The 21,483-nt window shown below is 54.1% G+C and overlaps 1 protein-coding gene across 3 annotated transcripts in view; it reads right to left on the bottom strand.

Moving 5' to 3' along the window:
* Positions 1 to 21,483, bottom strand: part of raver2 (ribonucleoprotein, PTB-binding 2) — a 297,302-nt gene that overhangs the window by 161,244 nt on the left and 114,575 nt on the right. For all 3 annotated transcript variants that reach the window (XM_055861584.1, XM_055861585.1, XM_055861583.1), the window contains exon 3: positions 5,147 to 5,616. In XM_055861584.1, the coding sequence (XP_055717559.1) occupies positions 5,147 to 5,616 (470 nt within the window). The remainder of the gene's footprint in view (positions 1 to 5,146; positions 5,617 to 21,483) is intronic.

Here is a 21,483-nt window from a genome sequence, read left to right as displayed (position 1 = left end):
TGTGAGGGTGGAGGGTTTAGGGTGGAGGAGAGCCCTTAGTGCACTGCAGAGGGATGATGGTGAGGGTGGAGGGTTTAGGGTGGAGGAGAGCCCTTAGTGCACTGCAGAGGGATGATTGTGAGGGTGGAGGGTTTAGGGTGGAGGAGAGCCCTTAGTGCACTGTAGAGGGATGATTGTGAGGGTGGAGGGTTTAGGGTGGAGGAGAGCCCTTAGTGCACTGCAGAGGGATGATGGTGAGGGTGGAGGGTTTAGGGTGGAGGAGAGCCCTTAGTGCACTGCAGAGGGATGGTGGTGGGGGTGGAGGGTTTAGGGTGGAGGAAGAACCTTAGTGCACTGCAGAGGGATGATGGTGAGGGTGGAGGGTTTAGGGTGGAGGAGGAACCTTAGTGCACTGCAGAGGGATGATGGTGAGGGTGGAGGGTTTAGGGTGGAGGAGGAACCTTAGTGCACTGCAGAGGGATGATGGTGAGGGTGGAGGGTTTAGGGTGGAGGAGGAACCTTAGTGCCCTGCAGAGGGATGATGGTGAGGGTGGAGGGTTTAGGGTGGAGGAGGAACCTTAGTGCACTGCAGAGGGAGGGTGGTGGGGGTGGAGGGTTTAGGGAGGAGGAAAGCCCTTAGTGCACTGCAGAGGGATGATGGTGAGGGTGGAGGGTTGAGGGTGGAGGAGAGCCCTTAGTGCACTGCAGAGGGATGATGGTGAGGGTGGAGGGTTGAGGGTGGAGGAGAGCCCTTAGTGCACTGTAGAGGGAGGGTGGTGGGGGTGGAGGGTTTAGGGAGGAGGAGAGCCCTTAGTTTACTGCAGAGGGATGATGGTGAGGGTAAAGGGTTTAGGGTGGAGGAGAGCCCTTAGTGCACTGCAGAGGGATGATGGTGGGGGTGGAGGGTTTAGGGTGGAGGAGGAAACTTAATGCACTGCAGAGGGATGATGGTGGGGGTGGAGGGTTTAGGGTGGAGGAGGTACCTTAGTGCACTGCAGAGGGATGATGGTGGGGGTGGGGGTGGAGGGTTTAGGGTGGAGGAGGAACCTTAGTGCACTGCAGAGGGAGGGTGGTGAGGGTGGAGGGTTTAGGGTGGAGGAGAGCCCTTAGTGCACTGCAGAGGGATGATGGTGAGGGTGGGGGTTGAGGGTGGAGGAGAGCCCTTAGTGCACTGTAGAGGGAGGTTGGTAGGTGTGGAGGGTTTAGGCTGGAGGAGAGCCCTTAGTGCACTGTAGAGGGAGGGTGGTAGGGGTGGAGGGTTTAGGGAGGAGGAGAGCCCTTAGTGCACTGCAGAGGGATGATGGTGGGGGTGGAGGGTTTAGGGTGGAGGAGAGCCCTTAGTGCACTGCAGAGGGAGGGTGGTGGGGGTGGAGGGTTTAGGGTGGAGGAGGAACCTTAGTGCACTGCAGAGGGATGATGGTGAGGGTGGAGGGTTTAGGGAGGAGGAGAGCCCTTAGTGCCCTGCAGAGGGATGATGGTGAGGGTGGAGGGTTTAGGGAGGAGGAGAGCCCTTAGTGCACTGCAGAGGGATGGTGGTGGGGGTGGAGGGTTTAGGGTGGAGGAGGAACCTTAGTGCACTGCAGAGGGAGGGTGGAGGTGGAGGGTTTAGGGTGGAGGAGAGCCCTTAGTGCACTGCAGAGGGATGGTGGTGGGGGTGGGGGTGGAGGGTTTAGGGTGGAGGAGGAACCTTAGTGCACTGCAGAGGGATGGTGGTGGGGGTGGAGGGTTTAGGGTGGAGGAGGAACCTTAGTGCACTGCAGAGGGATGGTGGTGGGGGTGGAGGGTTTAGGGTGGATTAGAGCCCTTAGTGCACTGCAGAGGGATGGTGGTGGGGGTGGAGGGTTTAGGGTGGAGGAGGAACCTTAGTGCACTGCAGAGGGGTGGTGGTGAGGGTGGAGGGTTTAGGGTGGAGGAGGAACCTTAGTGCACTGCAGAGGGATGGTGGTGAGGGTGGAGGGTTTAGGGTGGAGGAGAGCCCTTAGTGCACTGCAGAGGGATGATGGTGAGGGTGGAGGGTTTAGGGTGGAGGAGAGCCCTTAGTGCACTGTAGAGGGATGATTGTGAGGGTGGAGGGTTTAGGGAGGAGGAGAGCCCTTAGTGCACTGCAGAGGGATGATGGTGAGGGTGGGGGTTGAGGGTTTAGGGTGGAGGGTTTAAGGGCCTTCTGCATGTGTATTTTATATTGGGTTGAACAGAGAGGGTAGACAGAGAGGTGAGTAAGACTGTATGTGTATTTTATATTGGGTTGAACAGAGAGGGTAGACAGAGAGGTGAGTAAGACTGTATGTGTATTTTATATTGGGTTGAACAGAGAGGCTAGACAGAAAGGTGAGTAAGACTGTATGTGTATTTTATATTGGGTTGAACAGAGAGGGTAGACAGAAAGGTGAGTAAGACTGTATGTGTATTTTATATTGGGTTGAACAGAGAGGGTAGACAGAAAGGTGAGTAAGACTGTATGTGTATTTTATATTGGGTTGAACAGAGAGGGTAGACAGAGAGGTGAGTAAGACTGTATGTGTATTTTATATTGGGTTGAACAGAGAGGGTAGACAGAGAGGTGAGTAAGACTGTATGTGGTAACAGTTAGAATAGGAAAGGAGCCTAAGGTCAAGGGACCTCTGAGTTATGGGATATGTGAGGTATGGGATCTGTGAAGTATGGGATCTGTGAGGTATGGGACCTGTGAGGTATGGGATATGTGAGGTATGGGACCTGTGAGGTATGGGACCTGTGAGTTATGGGATCTGTGAGTTATGGGATCTGTGAGGTATGGGATCTGTGAGGTATGGGACCTGTGAGGTATGGGATCTGTGAGGTATGGGACCTGTGAGGTATGGGACCTGTGAGTTATGGGATCTGGGAGGTATGGAATCTGGGAGGTATGGAATCTGGGAGGTATGGGACCTGTGAGGTATGGGACCTGTGAGGAGTAGGATCTGTGAGGTATGGGATCTGTGCGGTATGGGACCTGGGAGGTATGGAATCTGGGAGGTATGGGACCTGTGAGGTTGGGATCTGTGAGGTATGGGATCTGTGAGGTATGGGACCTGTGAGGTATGGGACCTGAGAGTTATGGGACCTGTGAGGTATGGGACCTGGGAGTTATGGGACCTGTGAGATATGGGACCTGGGAGTTATGGGACCTGGGAGTTATGGGACCTGAGAGTTATGGCACCTGGGAGTTATGGGACCTGGGAGTTATGGGACCTGAGAGTTATGGGATATGTGAGTTATTGGATATGTGAGTTATGGGATATGTGAGTTATGGGACCTGGGAGTTATGGGACCTGGAAGTTATGGGACCTGGGAGTTATGGGACATGGGAGTTATGGGATAAGTGAGTTATGGGATCTGTGAGGTATGGGACCTGTGAGTTATGGGACCTGAGAGTTATGGGATAAGTGAGTTATGGGATCTGTGAGGTATGGGACCTGTGAGGTATGGGACCTGTGAGGTATGGGATCTGTGAGGTATGGGACCTGGGAGTTATGGGACCTGAGAGTTATGGGATAAGTGAGTTATGGGATCTGTGAGGTATGGGACCTGTGAGGTATGGGACCTGTGAGGTATGGGATCTGTGAGGTATGGGACCTGTGAGGTATGGGACCTGTGAGTTATGGGATCTGGGAGGTATGGAATCTGGGAGGTATGGAATCTGGGAGGTATGGGACCTGTGAGGTATGGGACCTGTGAGGAGTAGGATCTGTGAGGTATGGGATCTGTGCGGTATGGGACCTGGGAGGTATGGAATCTGGGAGGTATGGGACCTGTGAGGTTGGGATCTGTGAGGTATGGGATCTGTGAGGTATGGGACCTGTGAGGTATGGGACCTGAGAGTTATGGGACCTGTGAGGTATGGGACCTGGGAGTTATGGGACCTGTGAGGTATGGGACCTGGGAGTTATGGGACCTGAGAGTTATGGCACCTGGGAGTTATGGGACCTGGGAGTTATGGGACCTGAGAGTTATGGGACATGTGAGTTATGGGATATGTGAGTTATGGGATATGTGAGTTATGGGACCTGGGAGTTATGGGACCTGGAAGTTATGGGACCTGGAAGTTATGGGACCTGGGAGTTATGGGACATGGGAGTTATGGGATAAGTGAGTTATGGGATCTGTGAGGTATGGGACCTGTGAGTTATGGGACCTGAGAGTTATGGGATAAGTGAGTTATGGGATCTGTGAGGTATGGGACCTGTGAGGTATGGGACCTGTGAGGTATGGGATCTGTGAGGTATGGGATCTGTGAGGTATGGGACCTGTGAGGTATGGGATCTGTGAGGTATGGGATCTGTGAGGTATGGGAACTGTGAGTTATGTGTTCTTTGCATTATGGGACCTGGAAGTTATGGGACCTGGAAGTTATGGGACCTGGGAGTTATGGGACATGGGAGTTATGGGATAAGTGAGTTATGGGATCTGTGAGGTATGGGACCTGTGAGTTATGGGACCTGAGAGTTATGGGATAAGTGAGTTATGGGATCTGTGAGGTATGGGACCTGTGAGGTATGGGACCTGTGAGGTATGGGATCTGTGAGGTATGGGATCTGTGAGGTATGGGACCTGTGAGGTATGGGATCTGTGAGGTATGGGATCTGTGAGGTATGGGAACTGTGAGTTATGTGTTCTTTGCATTATGGGATCTGTGAGTTATGGGACCTGTGAGTTATGGGATGTGTGAGTTATGGGATGTGTGAGTTATGGGATCTGTGCATTATGGGAGTTATGTATATGAAACCATTAGGACGGATACTGTGGGTATGGCAGTGTGTAGGAGAAGATCTATAGCTTATCATCTGTTCACAACACACACACACACACAAACGCACAAGCACACACACACACACAAGCACACACACGATGCTGAAGCATAGGTCATAGCATAGCCTGCTGGTTCTGCAACAGCTAGGAGGCATCATGGTAATTTCATAATGTAGGTGTATTGATAGCTGTGTGGGACAAGTGGAAGGTTACAGGGAGATGGAGGATGGGTGGATGAGAGGAAGTGGAGGGATGGAAGATAGGAGGGGTGGAACACGCACATGCACACCACACACACACATAACCCCCCACCCCACACACACACACACACACAACCCCCCCACACACACAACCCCCCACCCCACACACTCACACACCAAGTACTCCACCTCAGACTGACCTGGCAGAAGACAGGCTTGTATCTGTCTGAGAACAGGAGGGTCAGCTCTTCTGAGTCGTACTCCTGGGGCAGCCGGTCCACACAGAGGCACTTAGAGTGGAGGTGGTGACCTGCAGTCAACTGGTTCACATCTGTCCATTGGACCATAACCGCACGGTCCCCCTCTGGTCGCCCCAGCAGCTCCGACCGCGCCCGTGACGCTGAGTCCTTCTTCATGTATTCCACGAAGCCGTAGCCCTTGGAGTGTCCGGTGAGCTCGCTGTAGACCAGAAAGCAGCGCTCGATGTTTCCGTAGGAACGGACCAGCTCCTCCAGCTGCTGGGCGGTGAAGGTGTGGGGCAGGTTGGTGAGGCACAGCAGACTGTCTGTGGGCTGGAGCTGCACCGTGATGTCCCGGCTACGCACGATGCTCTGGTGGAGGGAGCGGATGGCATCCTGAGCCTGGTCACCGTTCAGCAGAGTCACAAATGCTGGAGGGACACGAATAGGGGCGCGAAAAAGGACGGAGACAGGGTACATGGACGCACAGAGACAGGGATGGAGACAGGGACACGGACAGTGATGCACCGAGACAGGGACGGAGACAGGGACATGGACACACAGAGACAGGGACGGAGACAGGGACATGGACACAGAGACAGAGACAGGGACGGAGACAGGGACACGGACAGTGATGCACCGAGACAGGGACGGAGACAGGGACATGGACACAGAGACAGAGACAGGGACGGAGACAGAGACACGGACAGGGATGCAGAGACATGGACAGGGACAGTGAGACAGACATGGACAAGGAGACACAGACAGGGAGACACAGACATGGACAGGGACATAGACAGGGAGACAGACATGGACAAGGAGACACAGATTTGGACAGGAAGACACAGACATGGACAGGGAGACACAGACATGGACAGGGAGACACAGACATGGACAGGAAGACACAGACATGGACAGGGAGACACAGACATGGACAGGGAGACACAGACATGGACAGGAACATGGACAGAGACACAAACAAGGAGAAACACAGCCAGAGAAACACAGAGAGAAAGTCCCACATTAGCTGGGTGCAGCCTGGAAATAATCCACTCACTGACAGACATATGTAACCTGCTTCTAAACACACATTGACAGAACAGCATGCTAGATCACTATGACAGGGGAGGCGTTTACAACATCACAGGCCAATAAACATGGCTAATCAAACCTGAACCCTTTCAAACGAATGCTAACAGCCCGAAACGACGGTCCCCCCCCCCCCCCCCAACATGCCTCCCCCCTCGCCAACACGCCAGTGCAGTGATTCATGGGCCGTGAAATGAGGCGGTAATGAATTGATATGGAATGTGTAGCGTAGCTAAAATATCCCTCAGCCGAGCGAAGGCTGTAGAGATAGCAGCTTCTGTCTGACAGACTGACTTGCTGGCCAAAACACGTGACTGCTGATTTAAAAATACATCGAAATAAACTTAATTTGCGAGTGCTGGTCATCTTCTTCATAAGTGACTAAATTATTGTTAAACCTGCTAAACATTTAGTGTCTGTGGTAGGTCTGTGTTGAATATTCAGTTTAATTTTGTTGAATTTATTTGCACCAAAGAAAACAAGTGATAAACACCACTACAGGTACAAACATTTATAAAAAAAATGGTGTGCAGGTGTGGTTGGAAGCCGAAGGATAACAAAACCTACTGATTATAAATGAACCGATCAGTAAAAAAAAAATCACTGAGTTGAAGTGCTATATCTTTAAAAAAAAATATTTAACCTTTATTTAACTAGACAAGTCAGGTAAGAACAAATTCTTATTTACAATGACGGCCTAGGAACTGCCTTATTCAGGGGCAGAACGACGGAATCTTTCATGGCTATCAGCCTCTTGCAGGTGACATCTTTTAAAGCAGAGCTGAGCCAACACGATCAAGGCCTGTTACATTTATCCTAATGTCCTTCCAACGTTCTGACAACGTTGTGCTAAGAGCAACAGGATAGAGACTAATACTGGCATTATCAGGAGAGGGACTTGGGTGCTGTCGAGTTATGACTAAGGATTTGAGAGACACCGGCACAGTTTAGCAGTGATCCCACTGATGTAACGGTGGAGCTGAACCCAGAGCACTAATGTGATTCCAGGATTGTTCTGTCAGATAACACCAGAGAGGACCTCTCTCCCACGTCCCACCCGTCGGCTGCTAGAACTCCCAGCTCCATGTGCTCAACTTCACATTCCATTAAAGCGTTAATACACGCCGCCCGCCATCCTGCCCTGCAACCGCCCGCACAGAAATCAATTAACTCAACACTCTAATACTCAAACTGCATAATGGATCTATTTCTCTGAGCTGAGACGGTAATCTGGTTATACTGCAGTAAGTACAGTAACATCCCACTGAGAGTAGCCTGTATGCTGTTTTAGGCAGTTTTCCCTCTCTTTCTGTGTTTCTCTTTCTCTCTTTATTTCTCTCTCTCTCGTTCTTTCTCTTTCTCTCCCTTCATCAAACAATACACTCCAAGAAGTGGTGGCTTACTAAATGGAACACAGCTGCTGAATATTTTCTTCATGTGAGAGAGTGGAGTGGAGGAATGGAGGGAGGAGGGGAGGACAGCTCAAACGTCTTAAATAGCTTACACAATAATCTTATAATACAGAGGCGTTCCAGAAGCTGCTGACAGGTTTTCAGGTTAAACGTTTCTCTCCAAAACACAAAGAGGCTCTTAATTACAGGGCTTCAAAACGCAGCGATTGAATTGTATTTCTATAAGGACTGTGTATGGCAAAAAGAACGTAAGAAAAGAAAGACAGAGGGAATCTGTTGTGGAATCATCTCAAAGCCTACAATTCTACATACCATGTTTCCTTGTGAAGTCGCTAATTAAAAACACAGGACACTGAGGAGGACAGCGATGACTACTGTATGATGGCTAAATCACATCGTGTAGAACACAGGGAACTGAGGAGGACAGCGATGACTACTGTATGATGGCTAAATCACATCGTGTAGAACACAGGGCACTGAGGAGGACAGCGATGACTACTGTATGATGGCTAAATCACATCGTGTAGAACACAGGTCACTGAGGAGGACAGCGATGACTACTGTATGATGGCTAAATCACATCGTGTAGAACACAGGGCACTGAGGAGGACAGCGATGACTACTGTATGATGGCTAAATCACATCGTGTAGAACACAGGGCACTGAGGAGGACAGCGATGACTACTGTATGATGGCTAAATCACATCGTGTAGAACACAGGTCACTGAGGAGGACAGCGATGACTACTGTATGATGGCTAAATCACATCGTGTAGAACACAGGTCACTGAGGAGGACAGCGATGACTACTGTATGATGGCTAAATCACATCGTGTAGAACACAGGTCACTGAGGAGGACAGCGATGACTACTGTATGATGGCTAAATCACATCGTGTAGAACACAGGACACTGAGGAGGACAGCGATGACTACTGTATGATGGCTAAATCACATCGTGTAGAACACAGGACACTGAGGAGGACAGCGATGACTACTGTATGATGGCTAAATCACATCGTGTAGAACACAGGTCACTGAGGAGGACAGCGATGACTACTGTATGATGGCTAAATCACATTGTGTAGAACACAGGACACTGAGGAGGACAGCGATGACTACTGTATGATGGCTAAATCACATCGTGTAGAACACAGGACACTGAGGAAGGAGGACAGCGATGACTACTGTATGATGGCTAAATCACATCGTGTAGAACACAGGACACTGAGGAGGACAGCGATGACTACTGTATGATGGCTAAATCACATCGTGTAGAACACAGGACACTGAGGAGGACAGCGATGACTACTGTATGATGGCTAAATCACATCGTGTAGAACACAGGACACTGAGGAGGACAGCGATGACTACTGTATGATGGCTAAATCACATCGTGTTGAACACAGGACACTGAGGAGGACAGCGATGACTACTGTATGATGGCTAAATCACATCGTGTAGAACACAGGACACTGAGGAGGACAGCGATGACTACTGTATGATGGCTAAATCACATCGTGTAGAACACAGGACACTGAGGAGGACAGCGATGACTACTGTATGATGGCTAAATCACATCGTGTAGAACACAGGACACTGAGGAGGACAGCGATGACTACTGTATGATGGCTAAATCACATCGTGTAGAACACAGGGCACTGAGGAGGACAGCGATGACTACTGTATGATGGCTAAATCACATCGTGTAGAACACAGGACACTGAGGAGGACAGCGATGACTACTGTATGATGGCTAAATCACATCGTGTAGAACACAGGACACTGAGGAGGACAGCGATGACTACTGTATGATGGCTAAATCACATCGTGTAGAACACAGGACACTGAGGAGGACAGCGATGACTACTGTATGATGGCTAAATCACATTGTGTAGAACACAGGACACTGAGGAGGACAGCGATGACTACTGTATGATGGCTAAATCACATCGTGTAGAACACAGGGCACTGAGGAGGACAGCGATGACTACTGTATGATGGCTAAATCACATCGTGTAGAACACAGGGCACTGAGGAGGACAGCGATGACTACTGTATGATGGCTAAATCACATCGTGTAGAACACAGGGCACTGAGGAGGACAGCGATGACTACTGTATGATGGCTAAATCACATCGTGTAGAACACAGGTCACTGAGGAGGACAGCGATGACTACTGTATGATGGCTAAATCACATCGTGTAGAACACAGGGCACTGAGGAGGACAGCGATGACTACTGTATGATGGCTAAATCACATCGTGTAGAACACAGGTCACTGAGGAGGACAGCGATGACTACTGTATGATGGCTAAATCACATCGTGTAGAACACAGGACACTGAGGAGGACAGCGATGACTACTGTATGATGGCTAAATCACATCGTGTAGAACACAGGTCACTGAGGAGGACAGCGATGACTACTGTATGATGGCTAAATCACATCGTGTAGAACACAGGACACTGAGGAGGACAGCGATGACTACTGTATGATGGCTAAATCACATCGTGTAGAACACAGGACACTGAGGAGGACAGCGATGACTACTGTATGATAGCTAAATCACATTGTGTAGAACACAGGGCTTTGTTCACCTACTATGCTCCTGTCGATACCGTCCTGTAGATGACATCCTCTCTGTTTCTTCACTATGGCCATGTTTGTACTCCATGTACCCAACAGATGGTATCACAGGATGGGGACATGCCCCAACCCACATTAACAGTCCTCTTCGTCCACATCACTGAGATCTTCTCATGGACCAACACTACCACTCGTGTCAAGAGGGCGCAACAGCGTCTTTACTTCCTAACGTGTCTGAAGAAATTCGGTATGCCACCCCGAGTCCTCTCCAAATACTACCGCTGCACCATCGAGAGTGTCCTGACCGGTTACATCACAGCCTGGTACGGAAATTGCTCCATCCGTGACCGCAAGGCCCTCCAGCGGATGGTGAAGACGGCCCAGTTCTTCCACCCATCCAGGAGATCTACATGAAACGATGCCTGAGGAAGGCATGCAGCATCATCAAGGACCCCACACACCCCAGCCACACTCCAGTTCTCTCCCTTACCGTCGGGCAGACGATATCGGAGCATGAGGTCTGATACCAATAGGCTCAGAGAGAGTTTCTATCGACAAGCCATCAGACTGCTGAACACTTGAACTGGACTGACCACCTGCTCTGATTCTCCACATCACAACTGCTGCTACCAGACTCCTATTATACTGCTACATGTATATACCTGCCTCCCCTCGCCCCCCCCCTTCCCCAAAAACACATGTAAATATTGATGACTAAAATATTGGAACATTTAAACATTTAAACGTGTTAACGTGCTTCTACACCTGCATTGCTTGCTGTTTGGGGTTTTAGGCTGGGTTTCTGTACAGCACTTTGAGATATCAGCTGATGTAAGAAGGGCTATATAAATACATTTGATTTGATTTGATTAACCCTGGCAAGGCTGCCGGCCCAGACGGCATCCCTAGCCGTGTTCTCAGAGCATGCGCAGACCAGCTGGCTGGTGTGTTTACGGACATATTCAATCAATCCCTATCCCAGTCTGCTGTTCCCACATGCTTCAAGAGGGCCACCATTGTTTCTGTTTCAAAGAAAGCTAAGGTAACTGAGCTAAGCGACTACCGCCCCGTAGCACTCACTTCCGTCATCATGAAGAGCTTTGAGAGACTAGTCAAGGATCATATCACCTCCACCCTACCTGACACCCTAGACACACTCCAATTTGCTTACCGCCGCAATAGGTCCACAGATGACACAATCGCAACCACACTGCACACTGCCCTAACCCATCTGGACAAGAGGAATACCTATGTGAGAATGCTGTTCATCGACTACAGCTCAGCATTTAACACCATAGTACCCTCCAAACTCGTCATTAAGCTCGAGACCCTGGGTCTAGACCCCGCCCTGTGCAACTGGGTCCTGGATTTTCTGACGGGCCGCCCCCAGGTGGTGAGGGTAGGAAACAACATCTCCACCCTGCTGATCCTCAACACTGGGGCCCCACAAGGGTGCATCCTGAGCCCTCTCCTGTACTCCCTGTTCACCCATGACTGCGTGGCCATGCAAGCCTCCAACTCAATCATCAAGTTTGCAGACGACACTACAGTGGTAGTGGCATACAGTGAGGAGGTGAGGGCACTCGGAGTGTGGCGTTAGGAAAACAACCTCTCACTCAACGGCAACAAGACAAAGGAGATGATCATGGACTTCAGGAAACAGCAAAGGGAGCACCCCCCTATATCCACATTGACGGGACAGTAGTGGAGAAGGTGGAAAGTTTTAAGTTCCTCGGCGTACACATCAAGGACAAACTGAATTGGTCCACCCACACAGACAGCGTTGTGAAGAAGGCACAGCAGCGCCTCTTCAACCTCAGGAGGCTGAATAAATTTGGCTCGTCATCAAAAACACTCACAAACTTTTATAGATGCACAATCGAGAGCATCCTGTCGGGCTGTATCACTGGCTGGTACAGCAACTGCTCCACCCACAACCGCAAGGCTCTCCAGAGGGTAGTGAAGTCTGCACAACGCATCACCGGGGGCAAACTACCTGCCCCCCAAGACACCTACACCACCCGATGTCACAGGAAGGCCAAAAAGATAATCAAGGACAACAACCACCCGAGCCACTGCCTGTTCACCCCGCTATCATCCAGAAGGCGAGGTCAGTACAGGTACATCAAAGCAGGGACCGAGAGACTGAAAAACAGCTTCTATCTCAAGGCCATCAGACTGTTAAACAGCCATCACTAACATTGAATGGCTGCTGCCAACATACTGACTAAAATCTCTAGCTACTTTAATAATTAAAAATTGGATGTAATAAATGTATCACTAGTCACTTTAAACATTGCCACTTTATATCATGTTTACATACCCTACATTACTAATTTCATATGTACATACTGTACTCGATAGCATCTACTGCATCTTGCCTATGCCGTTCGGCCATCGCTCATCCATATATTTATATGTACATATTCTAATTCATTCCTTTACACTTGTGTGTATAAGGTAGATGTTGTGAAATTGTTAGATTACTTGTTAGATATTACTGCACGGTCTGAACTAGATACACAAGCATTTCGCTACACATCTGCTAACCATGTGTATGTAACCAATAAAATTTGACTTGATTTTGACTATAAATTGTGCCTTTCTGTATTATACTTATGCTAAAATGTTTATATTCTATTGAGGCATTTGCTTTATGTTGGTATTCTTATCTTTTATTATTTCTTATTGTTGTTGCATTGTGGAGAAGGAACCTGTAAGTAAGCATTAGAATATGTGGACAACTACAAATACCCAGGTGTCTGGTTAGACTGTAAACTCTCCTTCCAGACTCACATCAAACATCTCCAATCCAAAGTTAAATCTAGAATTGGCTTCCTATTTCGCAAACAAAGCATCCTTCACTAATGCTGCCAAACATACCCTTGTAAAACTGACCATCCTACCGATCCTAGACTTTGGCGATGTCATTTACAAAATAGCCTCCAATACCCTACTCAATAAATTGGATGCAGTCTATCACAGTGCCATCCGTTTTGTCACCAAAGCCCCATATACTACCCACCACTGCGACCTGTACGCTCTCGTTGGCTGGCCCTCGCTTCATACTCATCGCCAAACCCACTGGCTCCAGGTCATCTACAAGACCCTGCTAGGTAAAGTCCCCCTTATCTCAGCTCGCTGGTCACCATAGCAGCACCCACCTGTAGCACGCGCTCCAGCAGGTATATCTCTCTGGTCACCCCCAAAACCAATTCCTCCTTTGGCCGCCTCTCCTTCCAGTTCTCTGCTGCCAATGACTGGAGCGAACTACAAAAATCTCTGAAACTGGAAACACTTATCTCCCTCACTAGCTTTAAGCACTAGCTGTCAGAGCAGCTCACAGATTACTGCACCTGTACATAGCCCATCTATAATTTAGCCCAAACAACTACCTCTGCCCCTACTGTAATTATTTATTTATTTTGCTCCTTTGCACCCCATTATTTCTATCTCTACTTTGCACATTCTTCCACTGCAAATCTACCATTCCAGTGTTTTACTCGCTATATTGTATTTACTTCGCCACCATGGACTTTTTTTTTGCCTTTACCTCCCTTATCTCACCTCATTTGCTCACATTGTATATAGACTTATTTTTCTACTGTATTATTGACTGTATGTTTGTTTTACTCCATGTGTAACTCTGTGTTGTTGTATGTGTCGAACTGCTTTGCTTTATCTTGGCCAGGTCGCAATTGTAAATGAGAACTTGTTCAGCACGTCAATTAAAGGAGCATCCACCATAGGGAAAGCCGGGGTTCTTGTGTCTCTCTGCAAACACACACAATCTGGATATAAACACACAGAGACGCAACAGACACGTGTCAACAGAACAAGGTCAACTCGAGTCTAACTCTTTCACAGCAAGAATGAATGTTTTCTCTCCACAACCGTAGCCCTGGCGTCTCTTTCTCTCCCTCCCTGACAGCTAACATAAAGCTCAGAGAGAGAAATGTAATTGAATTGAGAGAGCGAGTGAACACGTTTCACTGTTATCACAAACTGATCATCAGAGCAGCACTTTAATTTGCATCTCTCCTCAGCGACCCTGGTCTAAAGTATTGTGTTCTGCATAGGAATCAGCCACCCACACTCTTCACTCAGCCCCATCACTTACTGCTGACACACAGCTCCAGCCCCTCTAGCCCCCATCCTCTCTCAGCCTCTCCTTCCCCCCAGCTCCAGCCCCTCTAGCCCCCATCCTCTCTCAGGCCTTCCCTCCCCCCAGCTCCAGGCCCTCTAGCCCCCATCCTCTCTCAGCCTTTCCTCCCCCCAGCTCCAGCCCCTCTAGCCCCCATCCTGTCTCAGCCTCTCGTTCACCCCAGTTCCAGTCCCTCTAGCCCCCATCCTGTCTCAGCCTCTCCTTCCCCCCAGCTCCAGCCCCTCTAGCCCCATCCTGTCTCAGCCTCTCCTTCCCCCCAGCTCCAGCCCCTCTAGCCCCCATCCTTTCTCAGCCTCTCCTTCCCCCCAGCTCCAGCCCCTCTATCCCCCATCATTTCTCAGCCTCTCCTTCCCCCCAGCTCCAGCCCCTCTAGCCCCCATCCTGTCTCAGCCTCTCCTTCCCCCCAGCTCCAGCCCCTCTAGCCCCCATCCTTTCTCAGCCTCTCCTTCCCCCCAGCTCCAGCCCCTCTAGCCCCATCTTTTCTCAGCCTCTCCTTCCCCCCAGCTCCAGCCCCTCTAGCCCCCATCCTTTCTCAGCCTCTCCTTCCCCCCAGCTCCAGCCCCTCTAGCCGCCATCCTGTCTCAGCCTCTCCTTCCCCCCAGCTCCAGCCCCTTTAGCCCCATCCTGTCTCAGCCTGTCCTGTCTCAACCTCTCCTTCACCCCAGCTCCAGCCCCTCTAGCCGCCATCCTGTCTCAGCCTCTCCTTCCCCCCAGCTCCAGCCCCTTTAGCCCCATCCTGTCTCAGCCTGTCCTGTCTCAGCCTCTCCTTCCCCCCAGCTCCAGCTCCTCTAGTCCCCATCCTGTCTCAGCCTCTCCTTCCCCCCAGCTCCAGGCACTCTCGCCCCCATCCTCTCTCAGCCTCTCCTTCCCCCCAATTCCAGCCCCTCTAGCCCCCATCCTCTCTCAGCCGTTCCTCCCCCCCAGCTCCAGCTCATCTAGCCCCCATCCTCTCTCAGCCTCTCCTTACCCCCAGCTCCAGTCCCTCTAGCCCCCATCCTCTCTCAGCCGTTCCTCCCCCCCAGCTCCAGCTCATCTAGCCCCCATCCTCTCTCAGCCTCTCCTTCCCCCCAGATCCAGTCCCTCTAGCCCCCATCCTCTCTCAGCCGTTCCTCCCCCCCAGCTCCAGCTCATCTAGCCCCCATCCTCTCTCAGCCTCTCCTTCCCCCCAGATCCAGTCCCTCTAGCCCCCATCCTCTCTCAGCTGTTCCTCCTCCCCAGCTCCAGCTCCTCTAGCCCCCATCCTATCTCAGCCTTTCCTCCCCCCTAGCTCCAGGCCCTCTAGCCCCCATCTTCTCTCAGCCTTTCCTCCCCCCAGCTCCAGTCCTTCTAGCCCCCATCTTCTCTCAGCCTTTCCTCTCTCAGCCTTTCCTTCCCCCAGCTCCAGTCCCTCTAGCCCCCATCCTCTCTCAGCTGTTCCTCCCCCCCAGCTCCAGCTCCTCTAGCCCCCATCCTGTCTCAGCCTTTCCTCCCCCCAGCTCCAGGCCCTCTAGCCACCATCCTCTCTCAGCCTTTCCTCCCCCCAGCTCCAGGCCCTCTAGCCCCCATCCTGTCTCAGCCTTTCCTCACCCCCCAGCTCCAGCCCCTTTAGCCCCCATACTCTCTCAGCCTTTCCTCCCCCCAGCTCCAGGCCCTCTAGCCCCCATCCTCTCTCAGCCTTTCCTCCCCCCAGCTCCAGCCCCTCTAGCCCCCATCCTGTCTCAGCCTCTCGTTCACCCCAGCTCCAGTCCCTCTAGCCCCCATCCTGTCTCAGCCTCTCCTTCCCCCCAGCTCCAGCCCCTCTAGCCCCATCCTGTCTCAGCCTCTCCTTCCCCCCAGCTCCAGCCCCTCTAGCCCCCATCCTTTCTCAGCCTCTCCTTCCCCACAGCTCCAGCCCCTCTAGCCCCATCATTTCTCAGCCTCTCCTTCCCCCCAGCTCCAGCCCCTCTAGCCCCCATCCTTTCTCAGCCTCTCCTTCCCCCCCAGCTCCAGCCCCTCTAGCCGCCATCCTGTCTCAGCCTCTCCTTCCCCCCAGCTCCAGCCCCTTTAGCCCCATCCTGTCTCAGCCTGTCCTGTCTCAGCCTCTCCTTCCCCCCAGCTCCAGCTCCTCTATCCCCCATCCTTTCTCAGCCTCTCCTTCCCCCCAGCTCCAGCCCCTCTAGCCCCCATCCTGTCTCAGCCTCTCCTTCCCCCCAGCTCCAGCCCCTCTAGCCCCATCCTGTCTCAGCCTCTCCTTCCCCCCAGCTCCAGCCCCTCTAGCCCCCATCCTTTCTCAGCCTCTCCTTCCCCCCAGCTCCAGCCCCTCTAGCCCCATCTTTTCTCAGCCTCTCCTTCCCCCCAGCTCCAGCCCCTCTAGCCCCCATCCTTTCTCAGCCTCTCCTTCCCCCCAGCTCCAGCCCCTCTAGCCGCCATCCTGTCTCAGCCTCTCCTTCCCCCCAGCTCCAGCCCCTTTAGCCCCATCCTGTCTCAGCCTGTCCTGTCTCAGCCTCTCCTTCCCCCCAGCTCCAGCCCCTCTAGCCGCCATCCTGTCTCAGCCTCTCCTTCCCCCCAGCTCCAGCCCCTTTAGCCCCATCCTGTCTCAGCCTGTCCTGTCTCAGCCTCTCCTTCCCCCCAGCTCCAGCTCCTCTAGTCCCCATCCTGTCTCAGCCTCTCCTTCCCCCCAGCTCCAGGCACTCTCGCCCCCATCCTCTCTCAGCCTCTCCTTCCCCCCAGCTCCAGCCCCTCTAGCCCCCATCCTCTCTCAGCCGTTCCTCCCCCCCAGCTCCAGCTCATCTAGCCCCCATCCTCTCTCAGCCTCTCCTTCCCCCCAGCTCCAGTCCCTCTAGCCCCCATCCTCTCTCAGCCGTTCCTTCCCCCCAGCTCCAGCTCATCTAGCCCCCATCCTCTCTCAGCCTCTCCTTCCCCCCAGATCCAGTCCCTCTAGCCCCCATCCTCTCTCAGCCGTTCCTCCCCCCCAGCTCCAGCTCATCTAGCCCCCATCCTCTCTCAGGCTCTCCTTCCCCCCAGATCCAGTCCCTCTAGCCCCCATCCTCTCTCAGCTGTTCCTCCTCCCCAGCTCCAGCTCCTCTAGCCCCCATCCTATCTCAGCCTTTCCTCCCCCCTAGCTCCAGGCCCTCTAGCCCCCATCTTCTCTCAGCCTTTCCTCCCCCCAGCTCCAGGCCCTCTAGCCCCTATACTCTCTCAGCCTTTCCTCCCCCCAGCTCCAGTCCTTCTAGCCCCCATCTTCTCTCAGCCTTTCCTCTCTCAGCCTTTCCTTCCCCCAGCTCCAGTCCCTCTAGCCCCCATCCTCTCTCAGCTGTTCCTCCCCCCCAGCTCCAGCTCCTCTAGCCCCCATCCTGTCTCAGCCTTTCCTCCCCCCAGCTCCAGGCCCTCTAGCCACCATCCTCTCTCAGCCTTTCCTCCCCCCAGCTCCAGGCCCTCTAGCCCCCATCCTGTCTCAGCCTTTCCTCCCCCCCCAGCTCCAGCCCCTTTAGCCCCCATCCTCTCTCAGCCCCCCCCCCCCAGCTCCAGCCCCTCTAGCCCCCATCCTTTCTCAGCCTCTCCTTCCCCCCAGCTCCAGCCCCTCTAGCCGCCATCCTGTCTCAGCCTCTCCTTCCCCCCAGCTCCAGCCCCTTTAGCCCCATCCTGTCTCAGCCTGTCCTGTCTCAGCCTCTCCTTCCCCCCAGCTCCAGCCCCTCTATCCCCATCCTCTCTCAGCCTTTCCTCCCACCAGCTCCAGCTCCTCTAGTCCCCATCCTGTCTCAGCCTCTCCTTCCCCCCAGCTCCAGGCACTCTCGCCCCCATCCTCTCTCAGCCTCTCCTTCCCCCCAGCTCCAGCCCCTCTAGCCCCATCCTCTCTCAGCCGTTCCTCCCCCCCAGCTCCAGCTCATCTATCCCCCATCCTCTCTCAGCCTCTCCTTCCCCCCAGATCCAGTCCCTCTAGCCCCCATCCTCTCTCAGCTGTTCCTCCCCCCCAGCTCCAGCTCCTCTAGCCCCCATCCTATCTCAGCCTTTCCTCCCCCCTAGCTCCAGGCCCTCTAGCCCCCATCTTCTCTCAGCCTTTCCTCCCCCCAGCTCCAGGCCCTCTAGCCCCCATACTCTCTCAGCCTTTCCTCCCCCCAGCTCCAGTCCTTCTAGCCCCCATCTTCTCTCAGCCTTTCCTCTCTCAGCCTTTCCTCCCCCCAGCTCCAGTCCCTCTAGCCCCCATCCTCTCTCAGCTGTTCCTCCCCCCCAGCTCCAGCTCCTCTAGCCCCATCCTGTCTCAGCCTTTCCTCCCCCCAGCTCCAGGCCCTCTAGCCACCATCCTCTCTCAGCCTTTCCTCCCCCCAGCTCCAGGCCCTCTAGCCCCCATCCTGTCTCAGCCTTTCCTCCCCCCCCCAGCTCCAGGCCCTCTAGCCCCCATACTCTCTCAGCCTTTCCTCTCTCAGCCTTTCCTCCCCCCAGCTCCAGTCCCTCTAGCCCCCATCCTCTCTCAGCCTTTCCTCTCTCAGCCTTTCCTCCCCCCAGCTCCAGGCCCTCTAGCCCCCATCCTGTCTCAGCCTTTCCTCCCCCCCCAGCTCCAGCCCCTTTAGCCCCCATCCTCTCTCAGCCCCCCCCCCCCAGCTCCAGCCCCTCTAGCCCCCATCCTTTCTCAGCCTCTCCTTCCCCCCAGCTCCAGCCCCTCTAGCCGCCATCCTGTCTCAGCCTCTCCTTCCCCCCAGCTCCAGCCCCTTTAGCCCCATCCTGTCTCAGCCTGTCCTGTCTCAGCCTCTCCTTCCCCCCAGCTCCAGCCCCTCTATCCCCATCCTCTCTCAGCCTTTCCTCCCACCAGCTCCAGCTCCTCTAGTCCCCATCCTGTCTCAGCCTCTCCTTCCCCCCAGCTCCAGGCACTCTCGCCCCCATCCTCTCTCAGCCTCTCCTTCCCCCCAGCTCCAGCCCCTCTAGCCCCATCCTCTCTCAGCCGTTCCTCCCCCCCAGCTCCAGCTCATCTATCCCCCATCCTCTCTCAGCCTCTCCTTCCCCCCAGATCCAGTCCCTCTAGCCCCCATCCTCTCTCAGCTGTTCCTCCCCCCCAGCTCCAGCTCCTCTAGCCCCCATCCTATCTCAGCCTTTCCTCCCCCCTAGCTCCAGGCCCTCTAGCCCCCATCTTCTCTCAGCCTTTCCTCCCCCCAGCTCCAGGCCCTCTAGCCCCCATACTCTCTCAGCCTTTCCTCCCCCCAGCTCCAGTCCTTCTAGCCCCCATCTTCTCTCAGCCTTTCCTCTCTCAGCCTTTCCTCCCCCCAGCTCCAGTCCCTCTAGCCCCCATCCTCTCTCAGCTGTTCCTCCCCCCCAGCTCCAGCTCCTCTAGCCCCATCCTGTCTCAGCCTTTCCTCCCCCCAGCTCCAGGCCCTCTAGCCACCATCCTCTCTCAGCCTTTCCTCCCCCCAGCTCCAGGCCCTCTAGCCCCCATCCTGTCTCAGCCTTTCCTCCCCCCCCCAGCTCCAGGCCCTCTAGCCCCCATACTCTCTCAGCCTTTCCTCTCTCAGCCTTTCCTCCCCCCAGCTCCAGTCCCTCTAGCCCCCATCCTCTCTCAGCCTTTCCTCTCTCAGCCTTTCCTCCCGCCAGCTCCAGTCCCTCTAGCCCCAATCTTCTCTCAGCCTTTCCTCTCTCAGCCTTTCCTCCCGCCAGCTCCAGTCCCTCTAGCCCCAATCTTCTCTCAGCCTTTCCTCTCTCAGCCTTTCCTCCCCCCAGCTCCAGCCCCTCTAGCCCCCATCCTGTCTCAGCCTTTCCTCCCCCCAGCTCCAGTCCCTCTAGCCCCCATCTTCTCTCAGCCTTTCCTCTCTCAGCCTTTCCTACCCCCAGCTCCAGCCCCTCTAGCCCCAATCTTCTCTCAGCCTTTCCTCTCTCAGCCTTTCCTCCCCCCAGCTCCAGTCCCTCTAGCCCCAATCCTCTCACAACCCCCCCCCCCCAGCTCCAGCCCCTCTAGCCGCCATCCTGTCTCAGCCTCTCCTTCCCCCCAGCTCCAGCCCCTTTAGCCCCATCCTGTCTCAGCCTGTCCTGTCTCAGCCTCTCCTTCCCCCCAGCTCCAGCCCCTCTAGCCGCCATCCTGTCTCAGCCTCTCCTTCCCCCCAGCTCCAGCCCCTTTAGCCCCATCCTGTCTCAGCCTGTCCTGTCTCAGCCTCTCCTTCCCCCCAGCTCCAGCTCCTCTAGTCCCCATCCTGTCTCAGCCTCTCCTTCCCCCCAGCTCCAGGCACTCTCGCCCCCATCCTCTCTCAGCCTCTCCTTCCCCCCAGCTCCAGCCCCTCTAGCCCCCATCCTCTCTCAGCCGTTCCTCCCCCCCAGCTCCAGCTCATCTAGCCCCCATCCTCTCTCAGCCTCTCCTTCCCCCCAGCTCCAGTCCCTCTAGCCCCATCCTCTCTCAGCCGTTCCTCCCCCCCAGCTCCAGCTCATCTAGCCCCCATCCTCTCTCAGCCTCTCCTTCCCCCCAGATCCAGTCCCTCTAGCCCCCATCCTCTCTCAGCCGTTCCTCCCCCCCAGCTCCAGCTCATCTAGCCCCCATCCTCTCTCAGCCTCTCCTTCCCCCCAGATCCAGTCCCTCTAGCCCCCATCCTCTCTCAGCTGTTCCTCCTCCCCAGCTCCAGCTCCTCTAGCCCCCATCCTATCTCAGCCTTTCCTCCCCCCTAGCTCCAGGCCCTCTAGCCCCCATCTTCTCTCAGCCTTTCCTCCCCCCAGCTCCAGGCCCTCTAGCCCCCATACTCTCTCAGCCTTTCCTCCCCCCAGCTCCAGTCCTTCTAGCCCCCATCTTCTCTCAGCCTTTCCTCTCTCAGCCTTTCCTTCCCCCAGCTCCAGTCCCTCTAGCCCCCATCCTGTCTCAGCCTTTCCTCCCCCCAGCTCCAGGCCCTCTAGCCACCATCCTCTCTCAGCCTTTCCTCCCCCCAGCTCCAGGCCCTCTAGCCCCCATCCTGTCTCAGCCTTTCCTCCCCCCCCAGCTCCAGCCCCTTTAGCCCCCATCCTCTCTCAATTGCCCCCAGCTCCAGCCCCTCTAGCCCCCATCCTTTCTCAGCCTCTCCTTCCCCCCAGCTCCAGCCCCTCTAGCCGCCATCCTGTCTCAGCCTCTCCTTCCCCCCAGCTCCA

Source organism: Salvelinus fontinalis, chromosome 14, assembly GCF_029448725.1.
Source record: "Salvelinus fontinalis isolate EN_2023a chromosome 14, ASM2944872v1, whole genome shotgun sequence".
Taxonomy (NCBI): domain Eukaryota; kingdom Metazoa; phylum Chordata; class Actinopteri; order Salmoniformes; family Salmonidae; genus Salvelinus; species Salvelinus fontinalis.
Note: the sequence above shows the minus strand (reverse complement) of the source record. Positions and strands in the feature narration are given on the sequence as shown.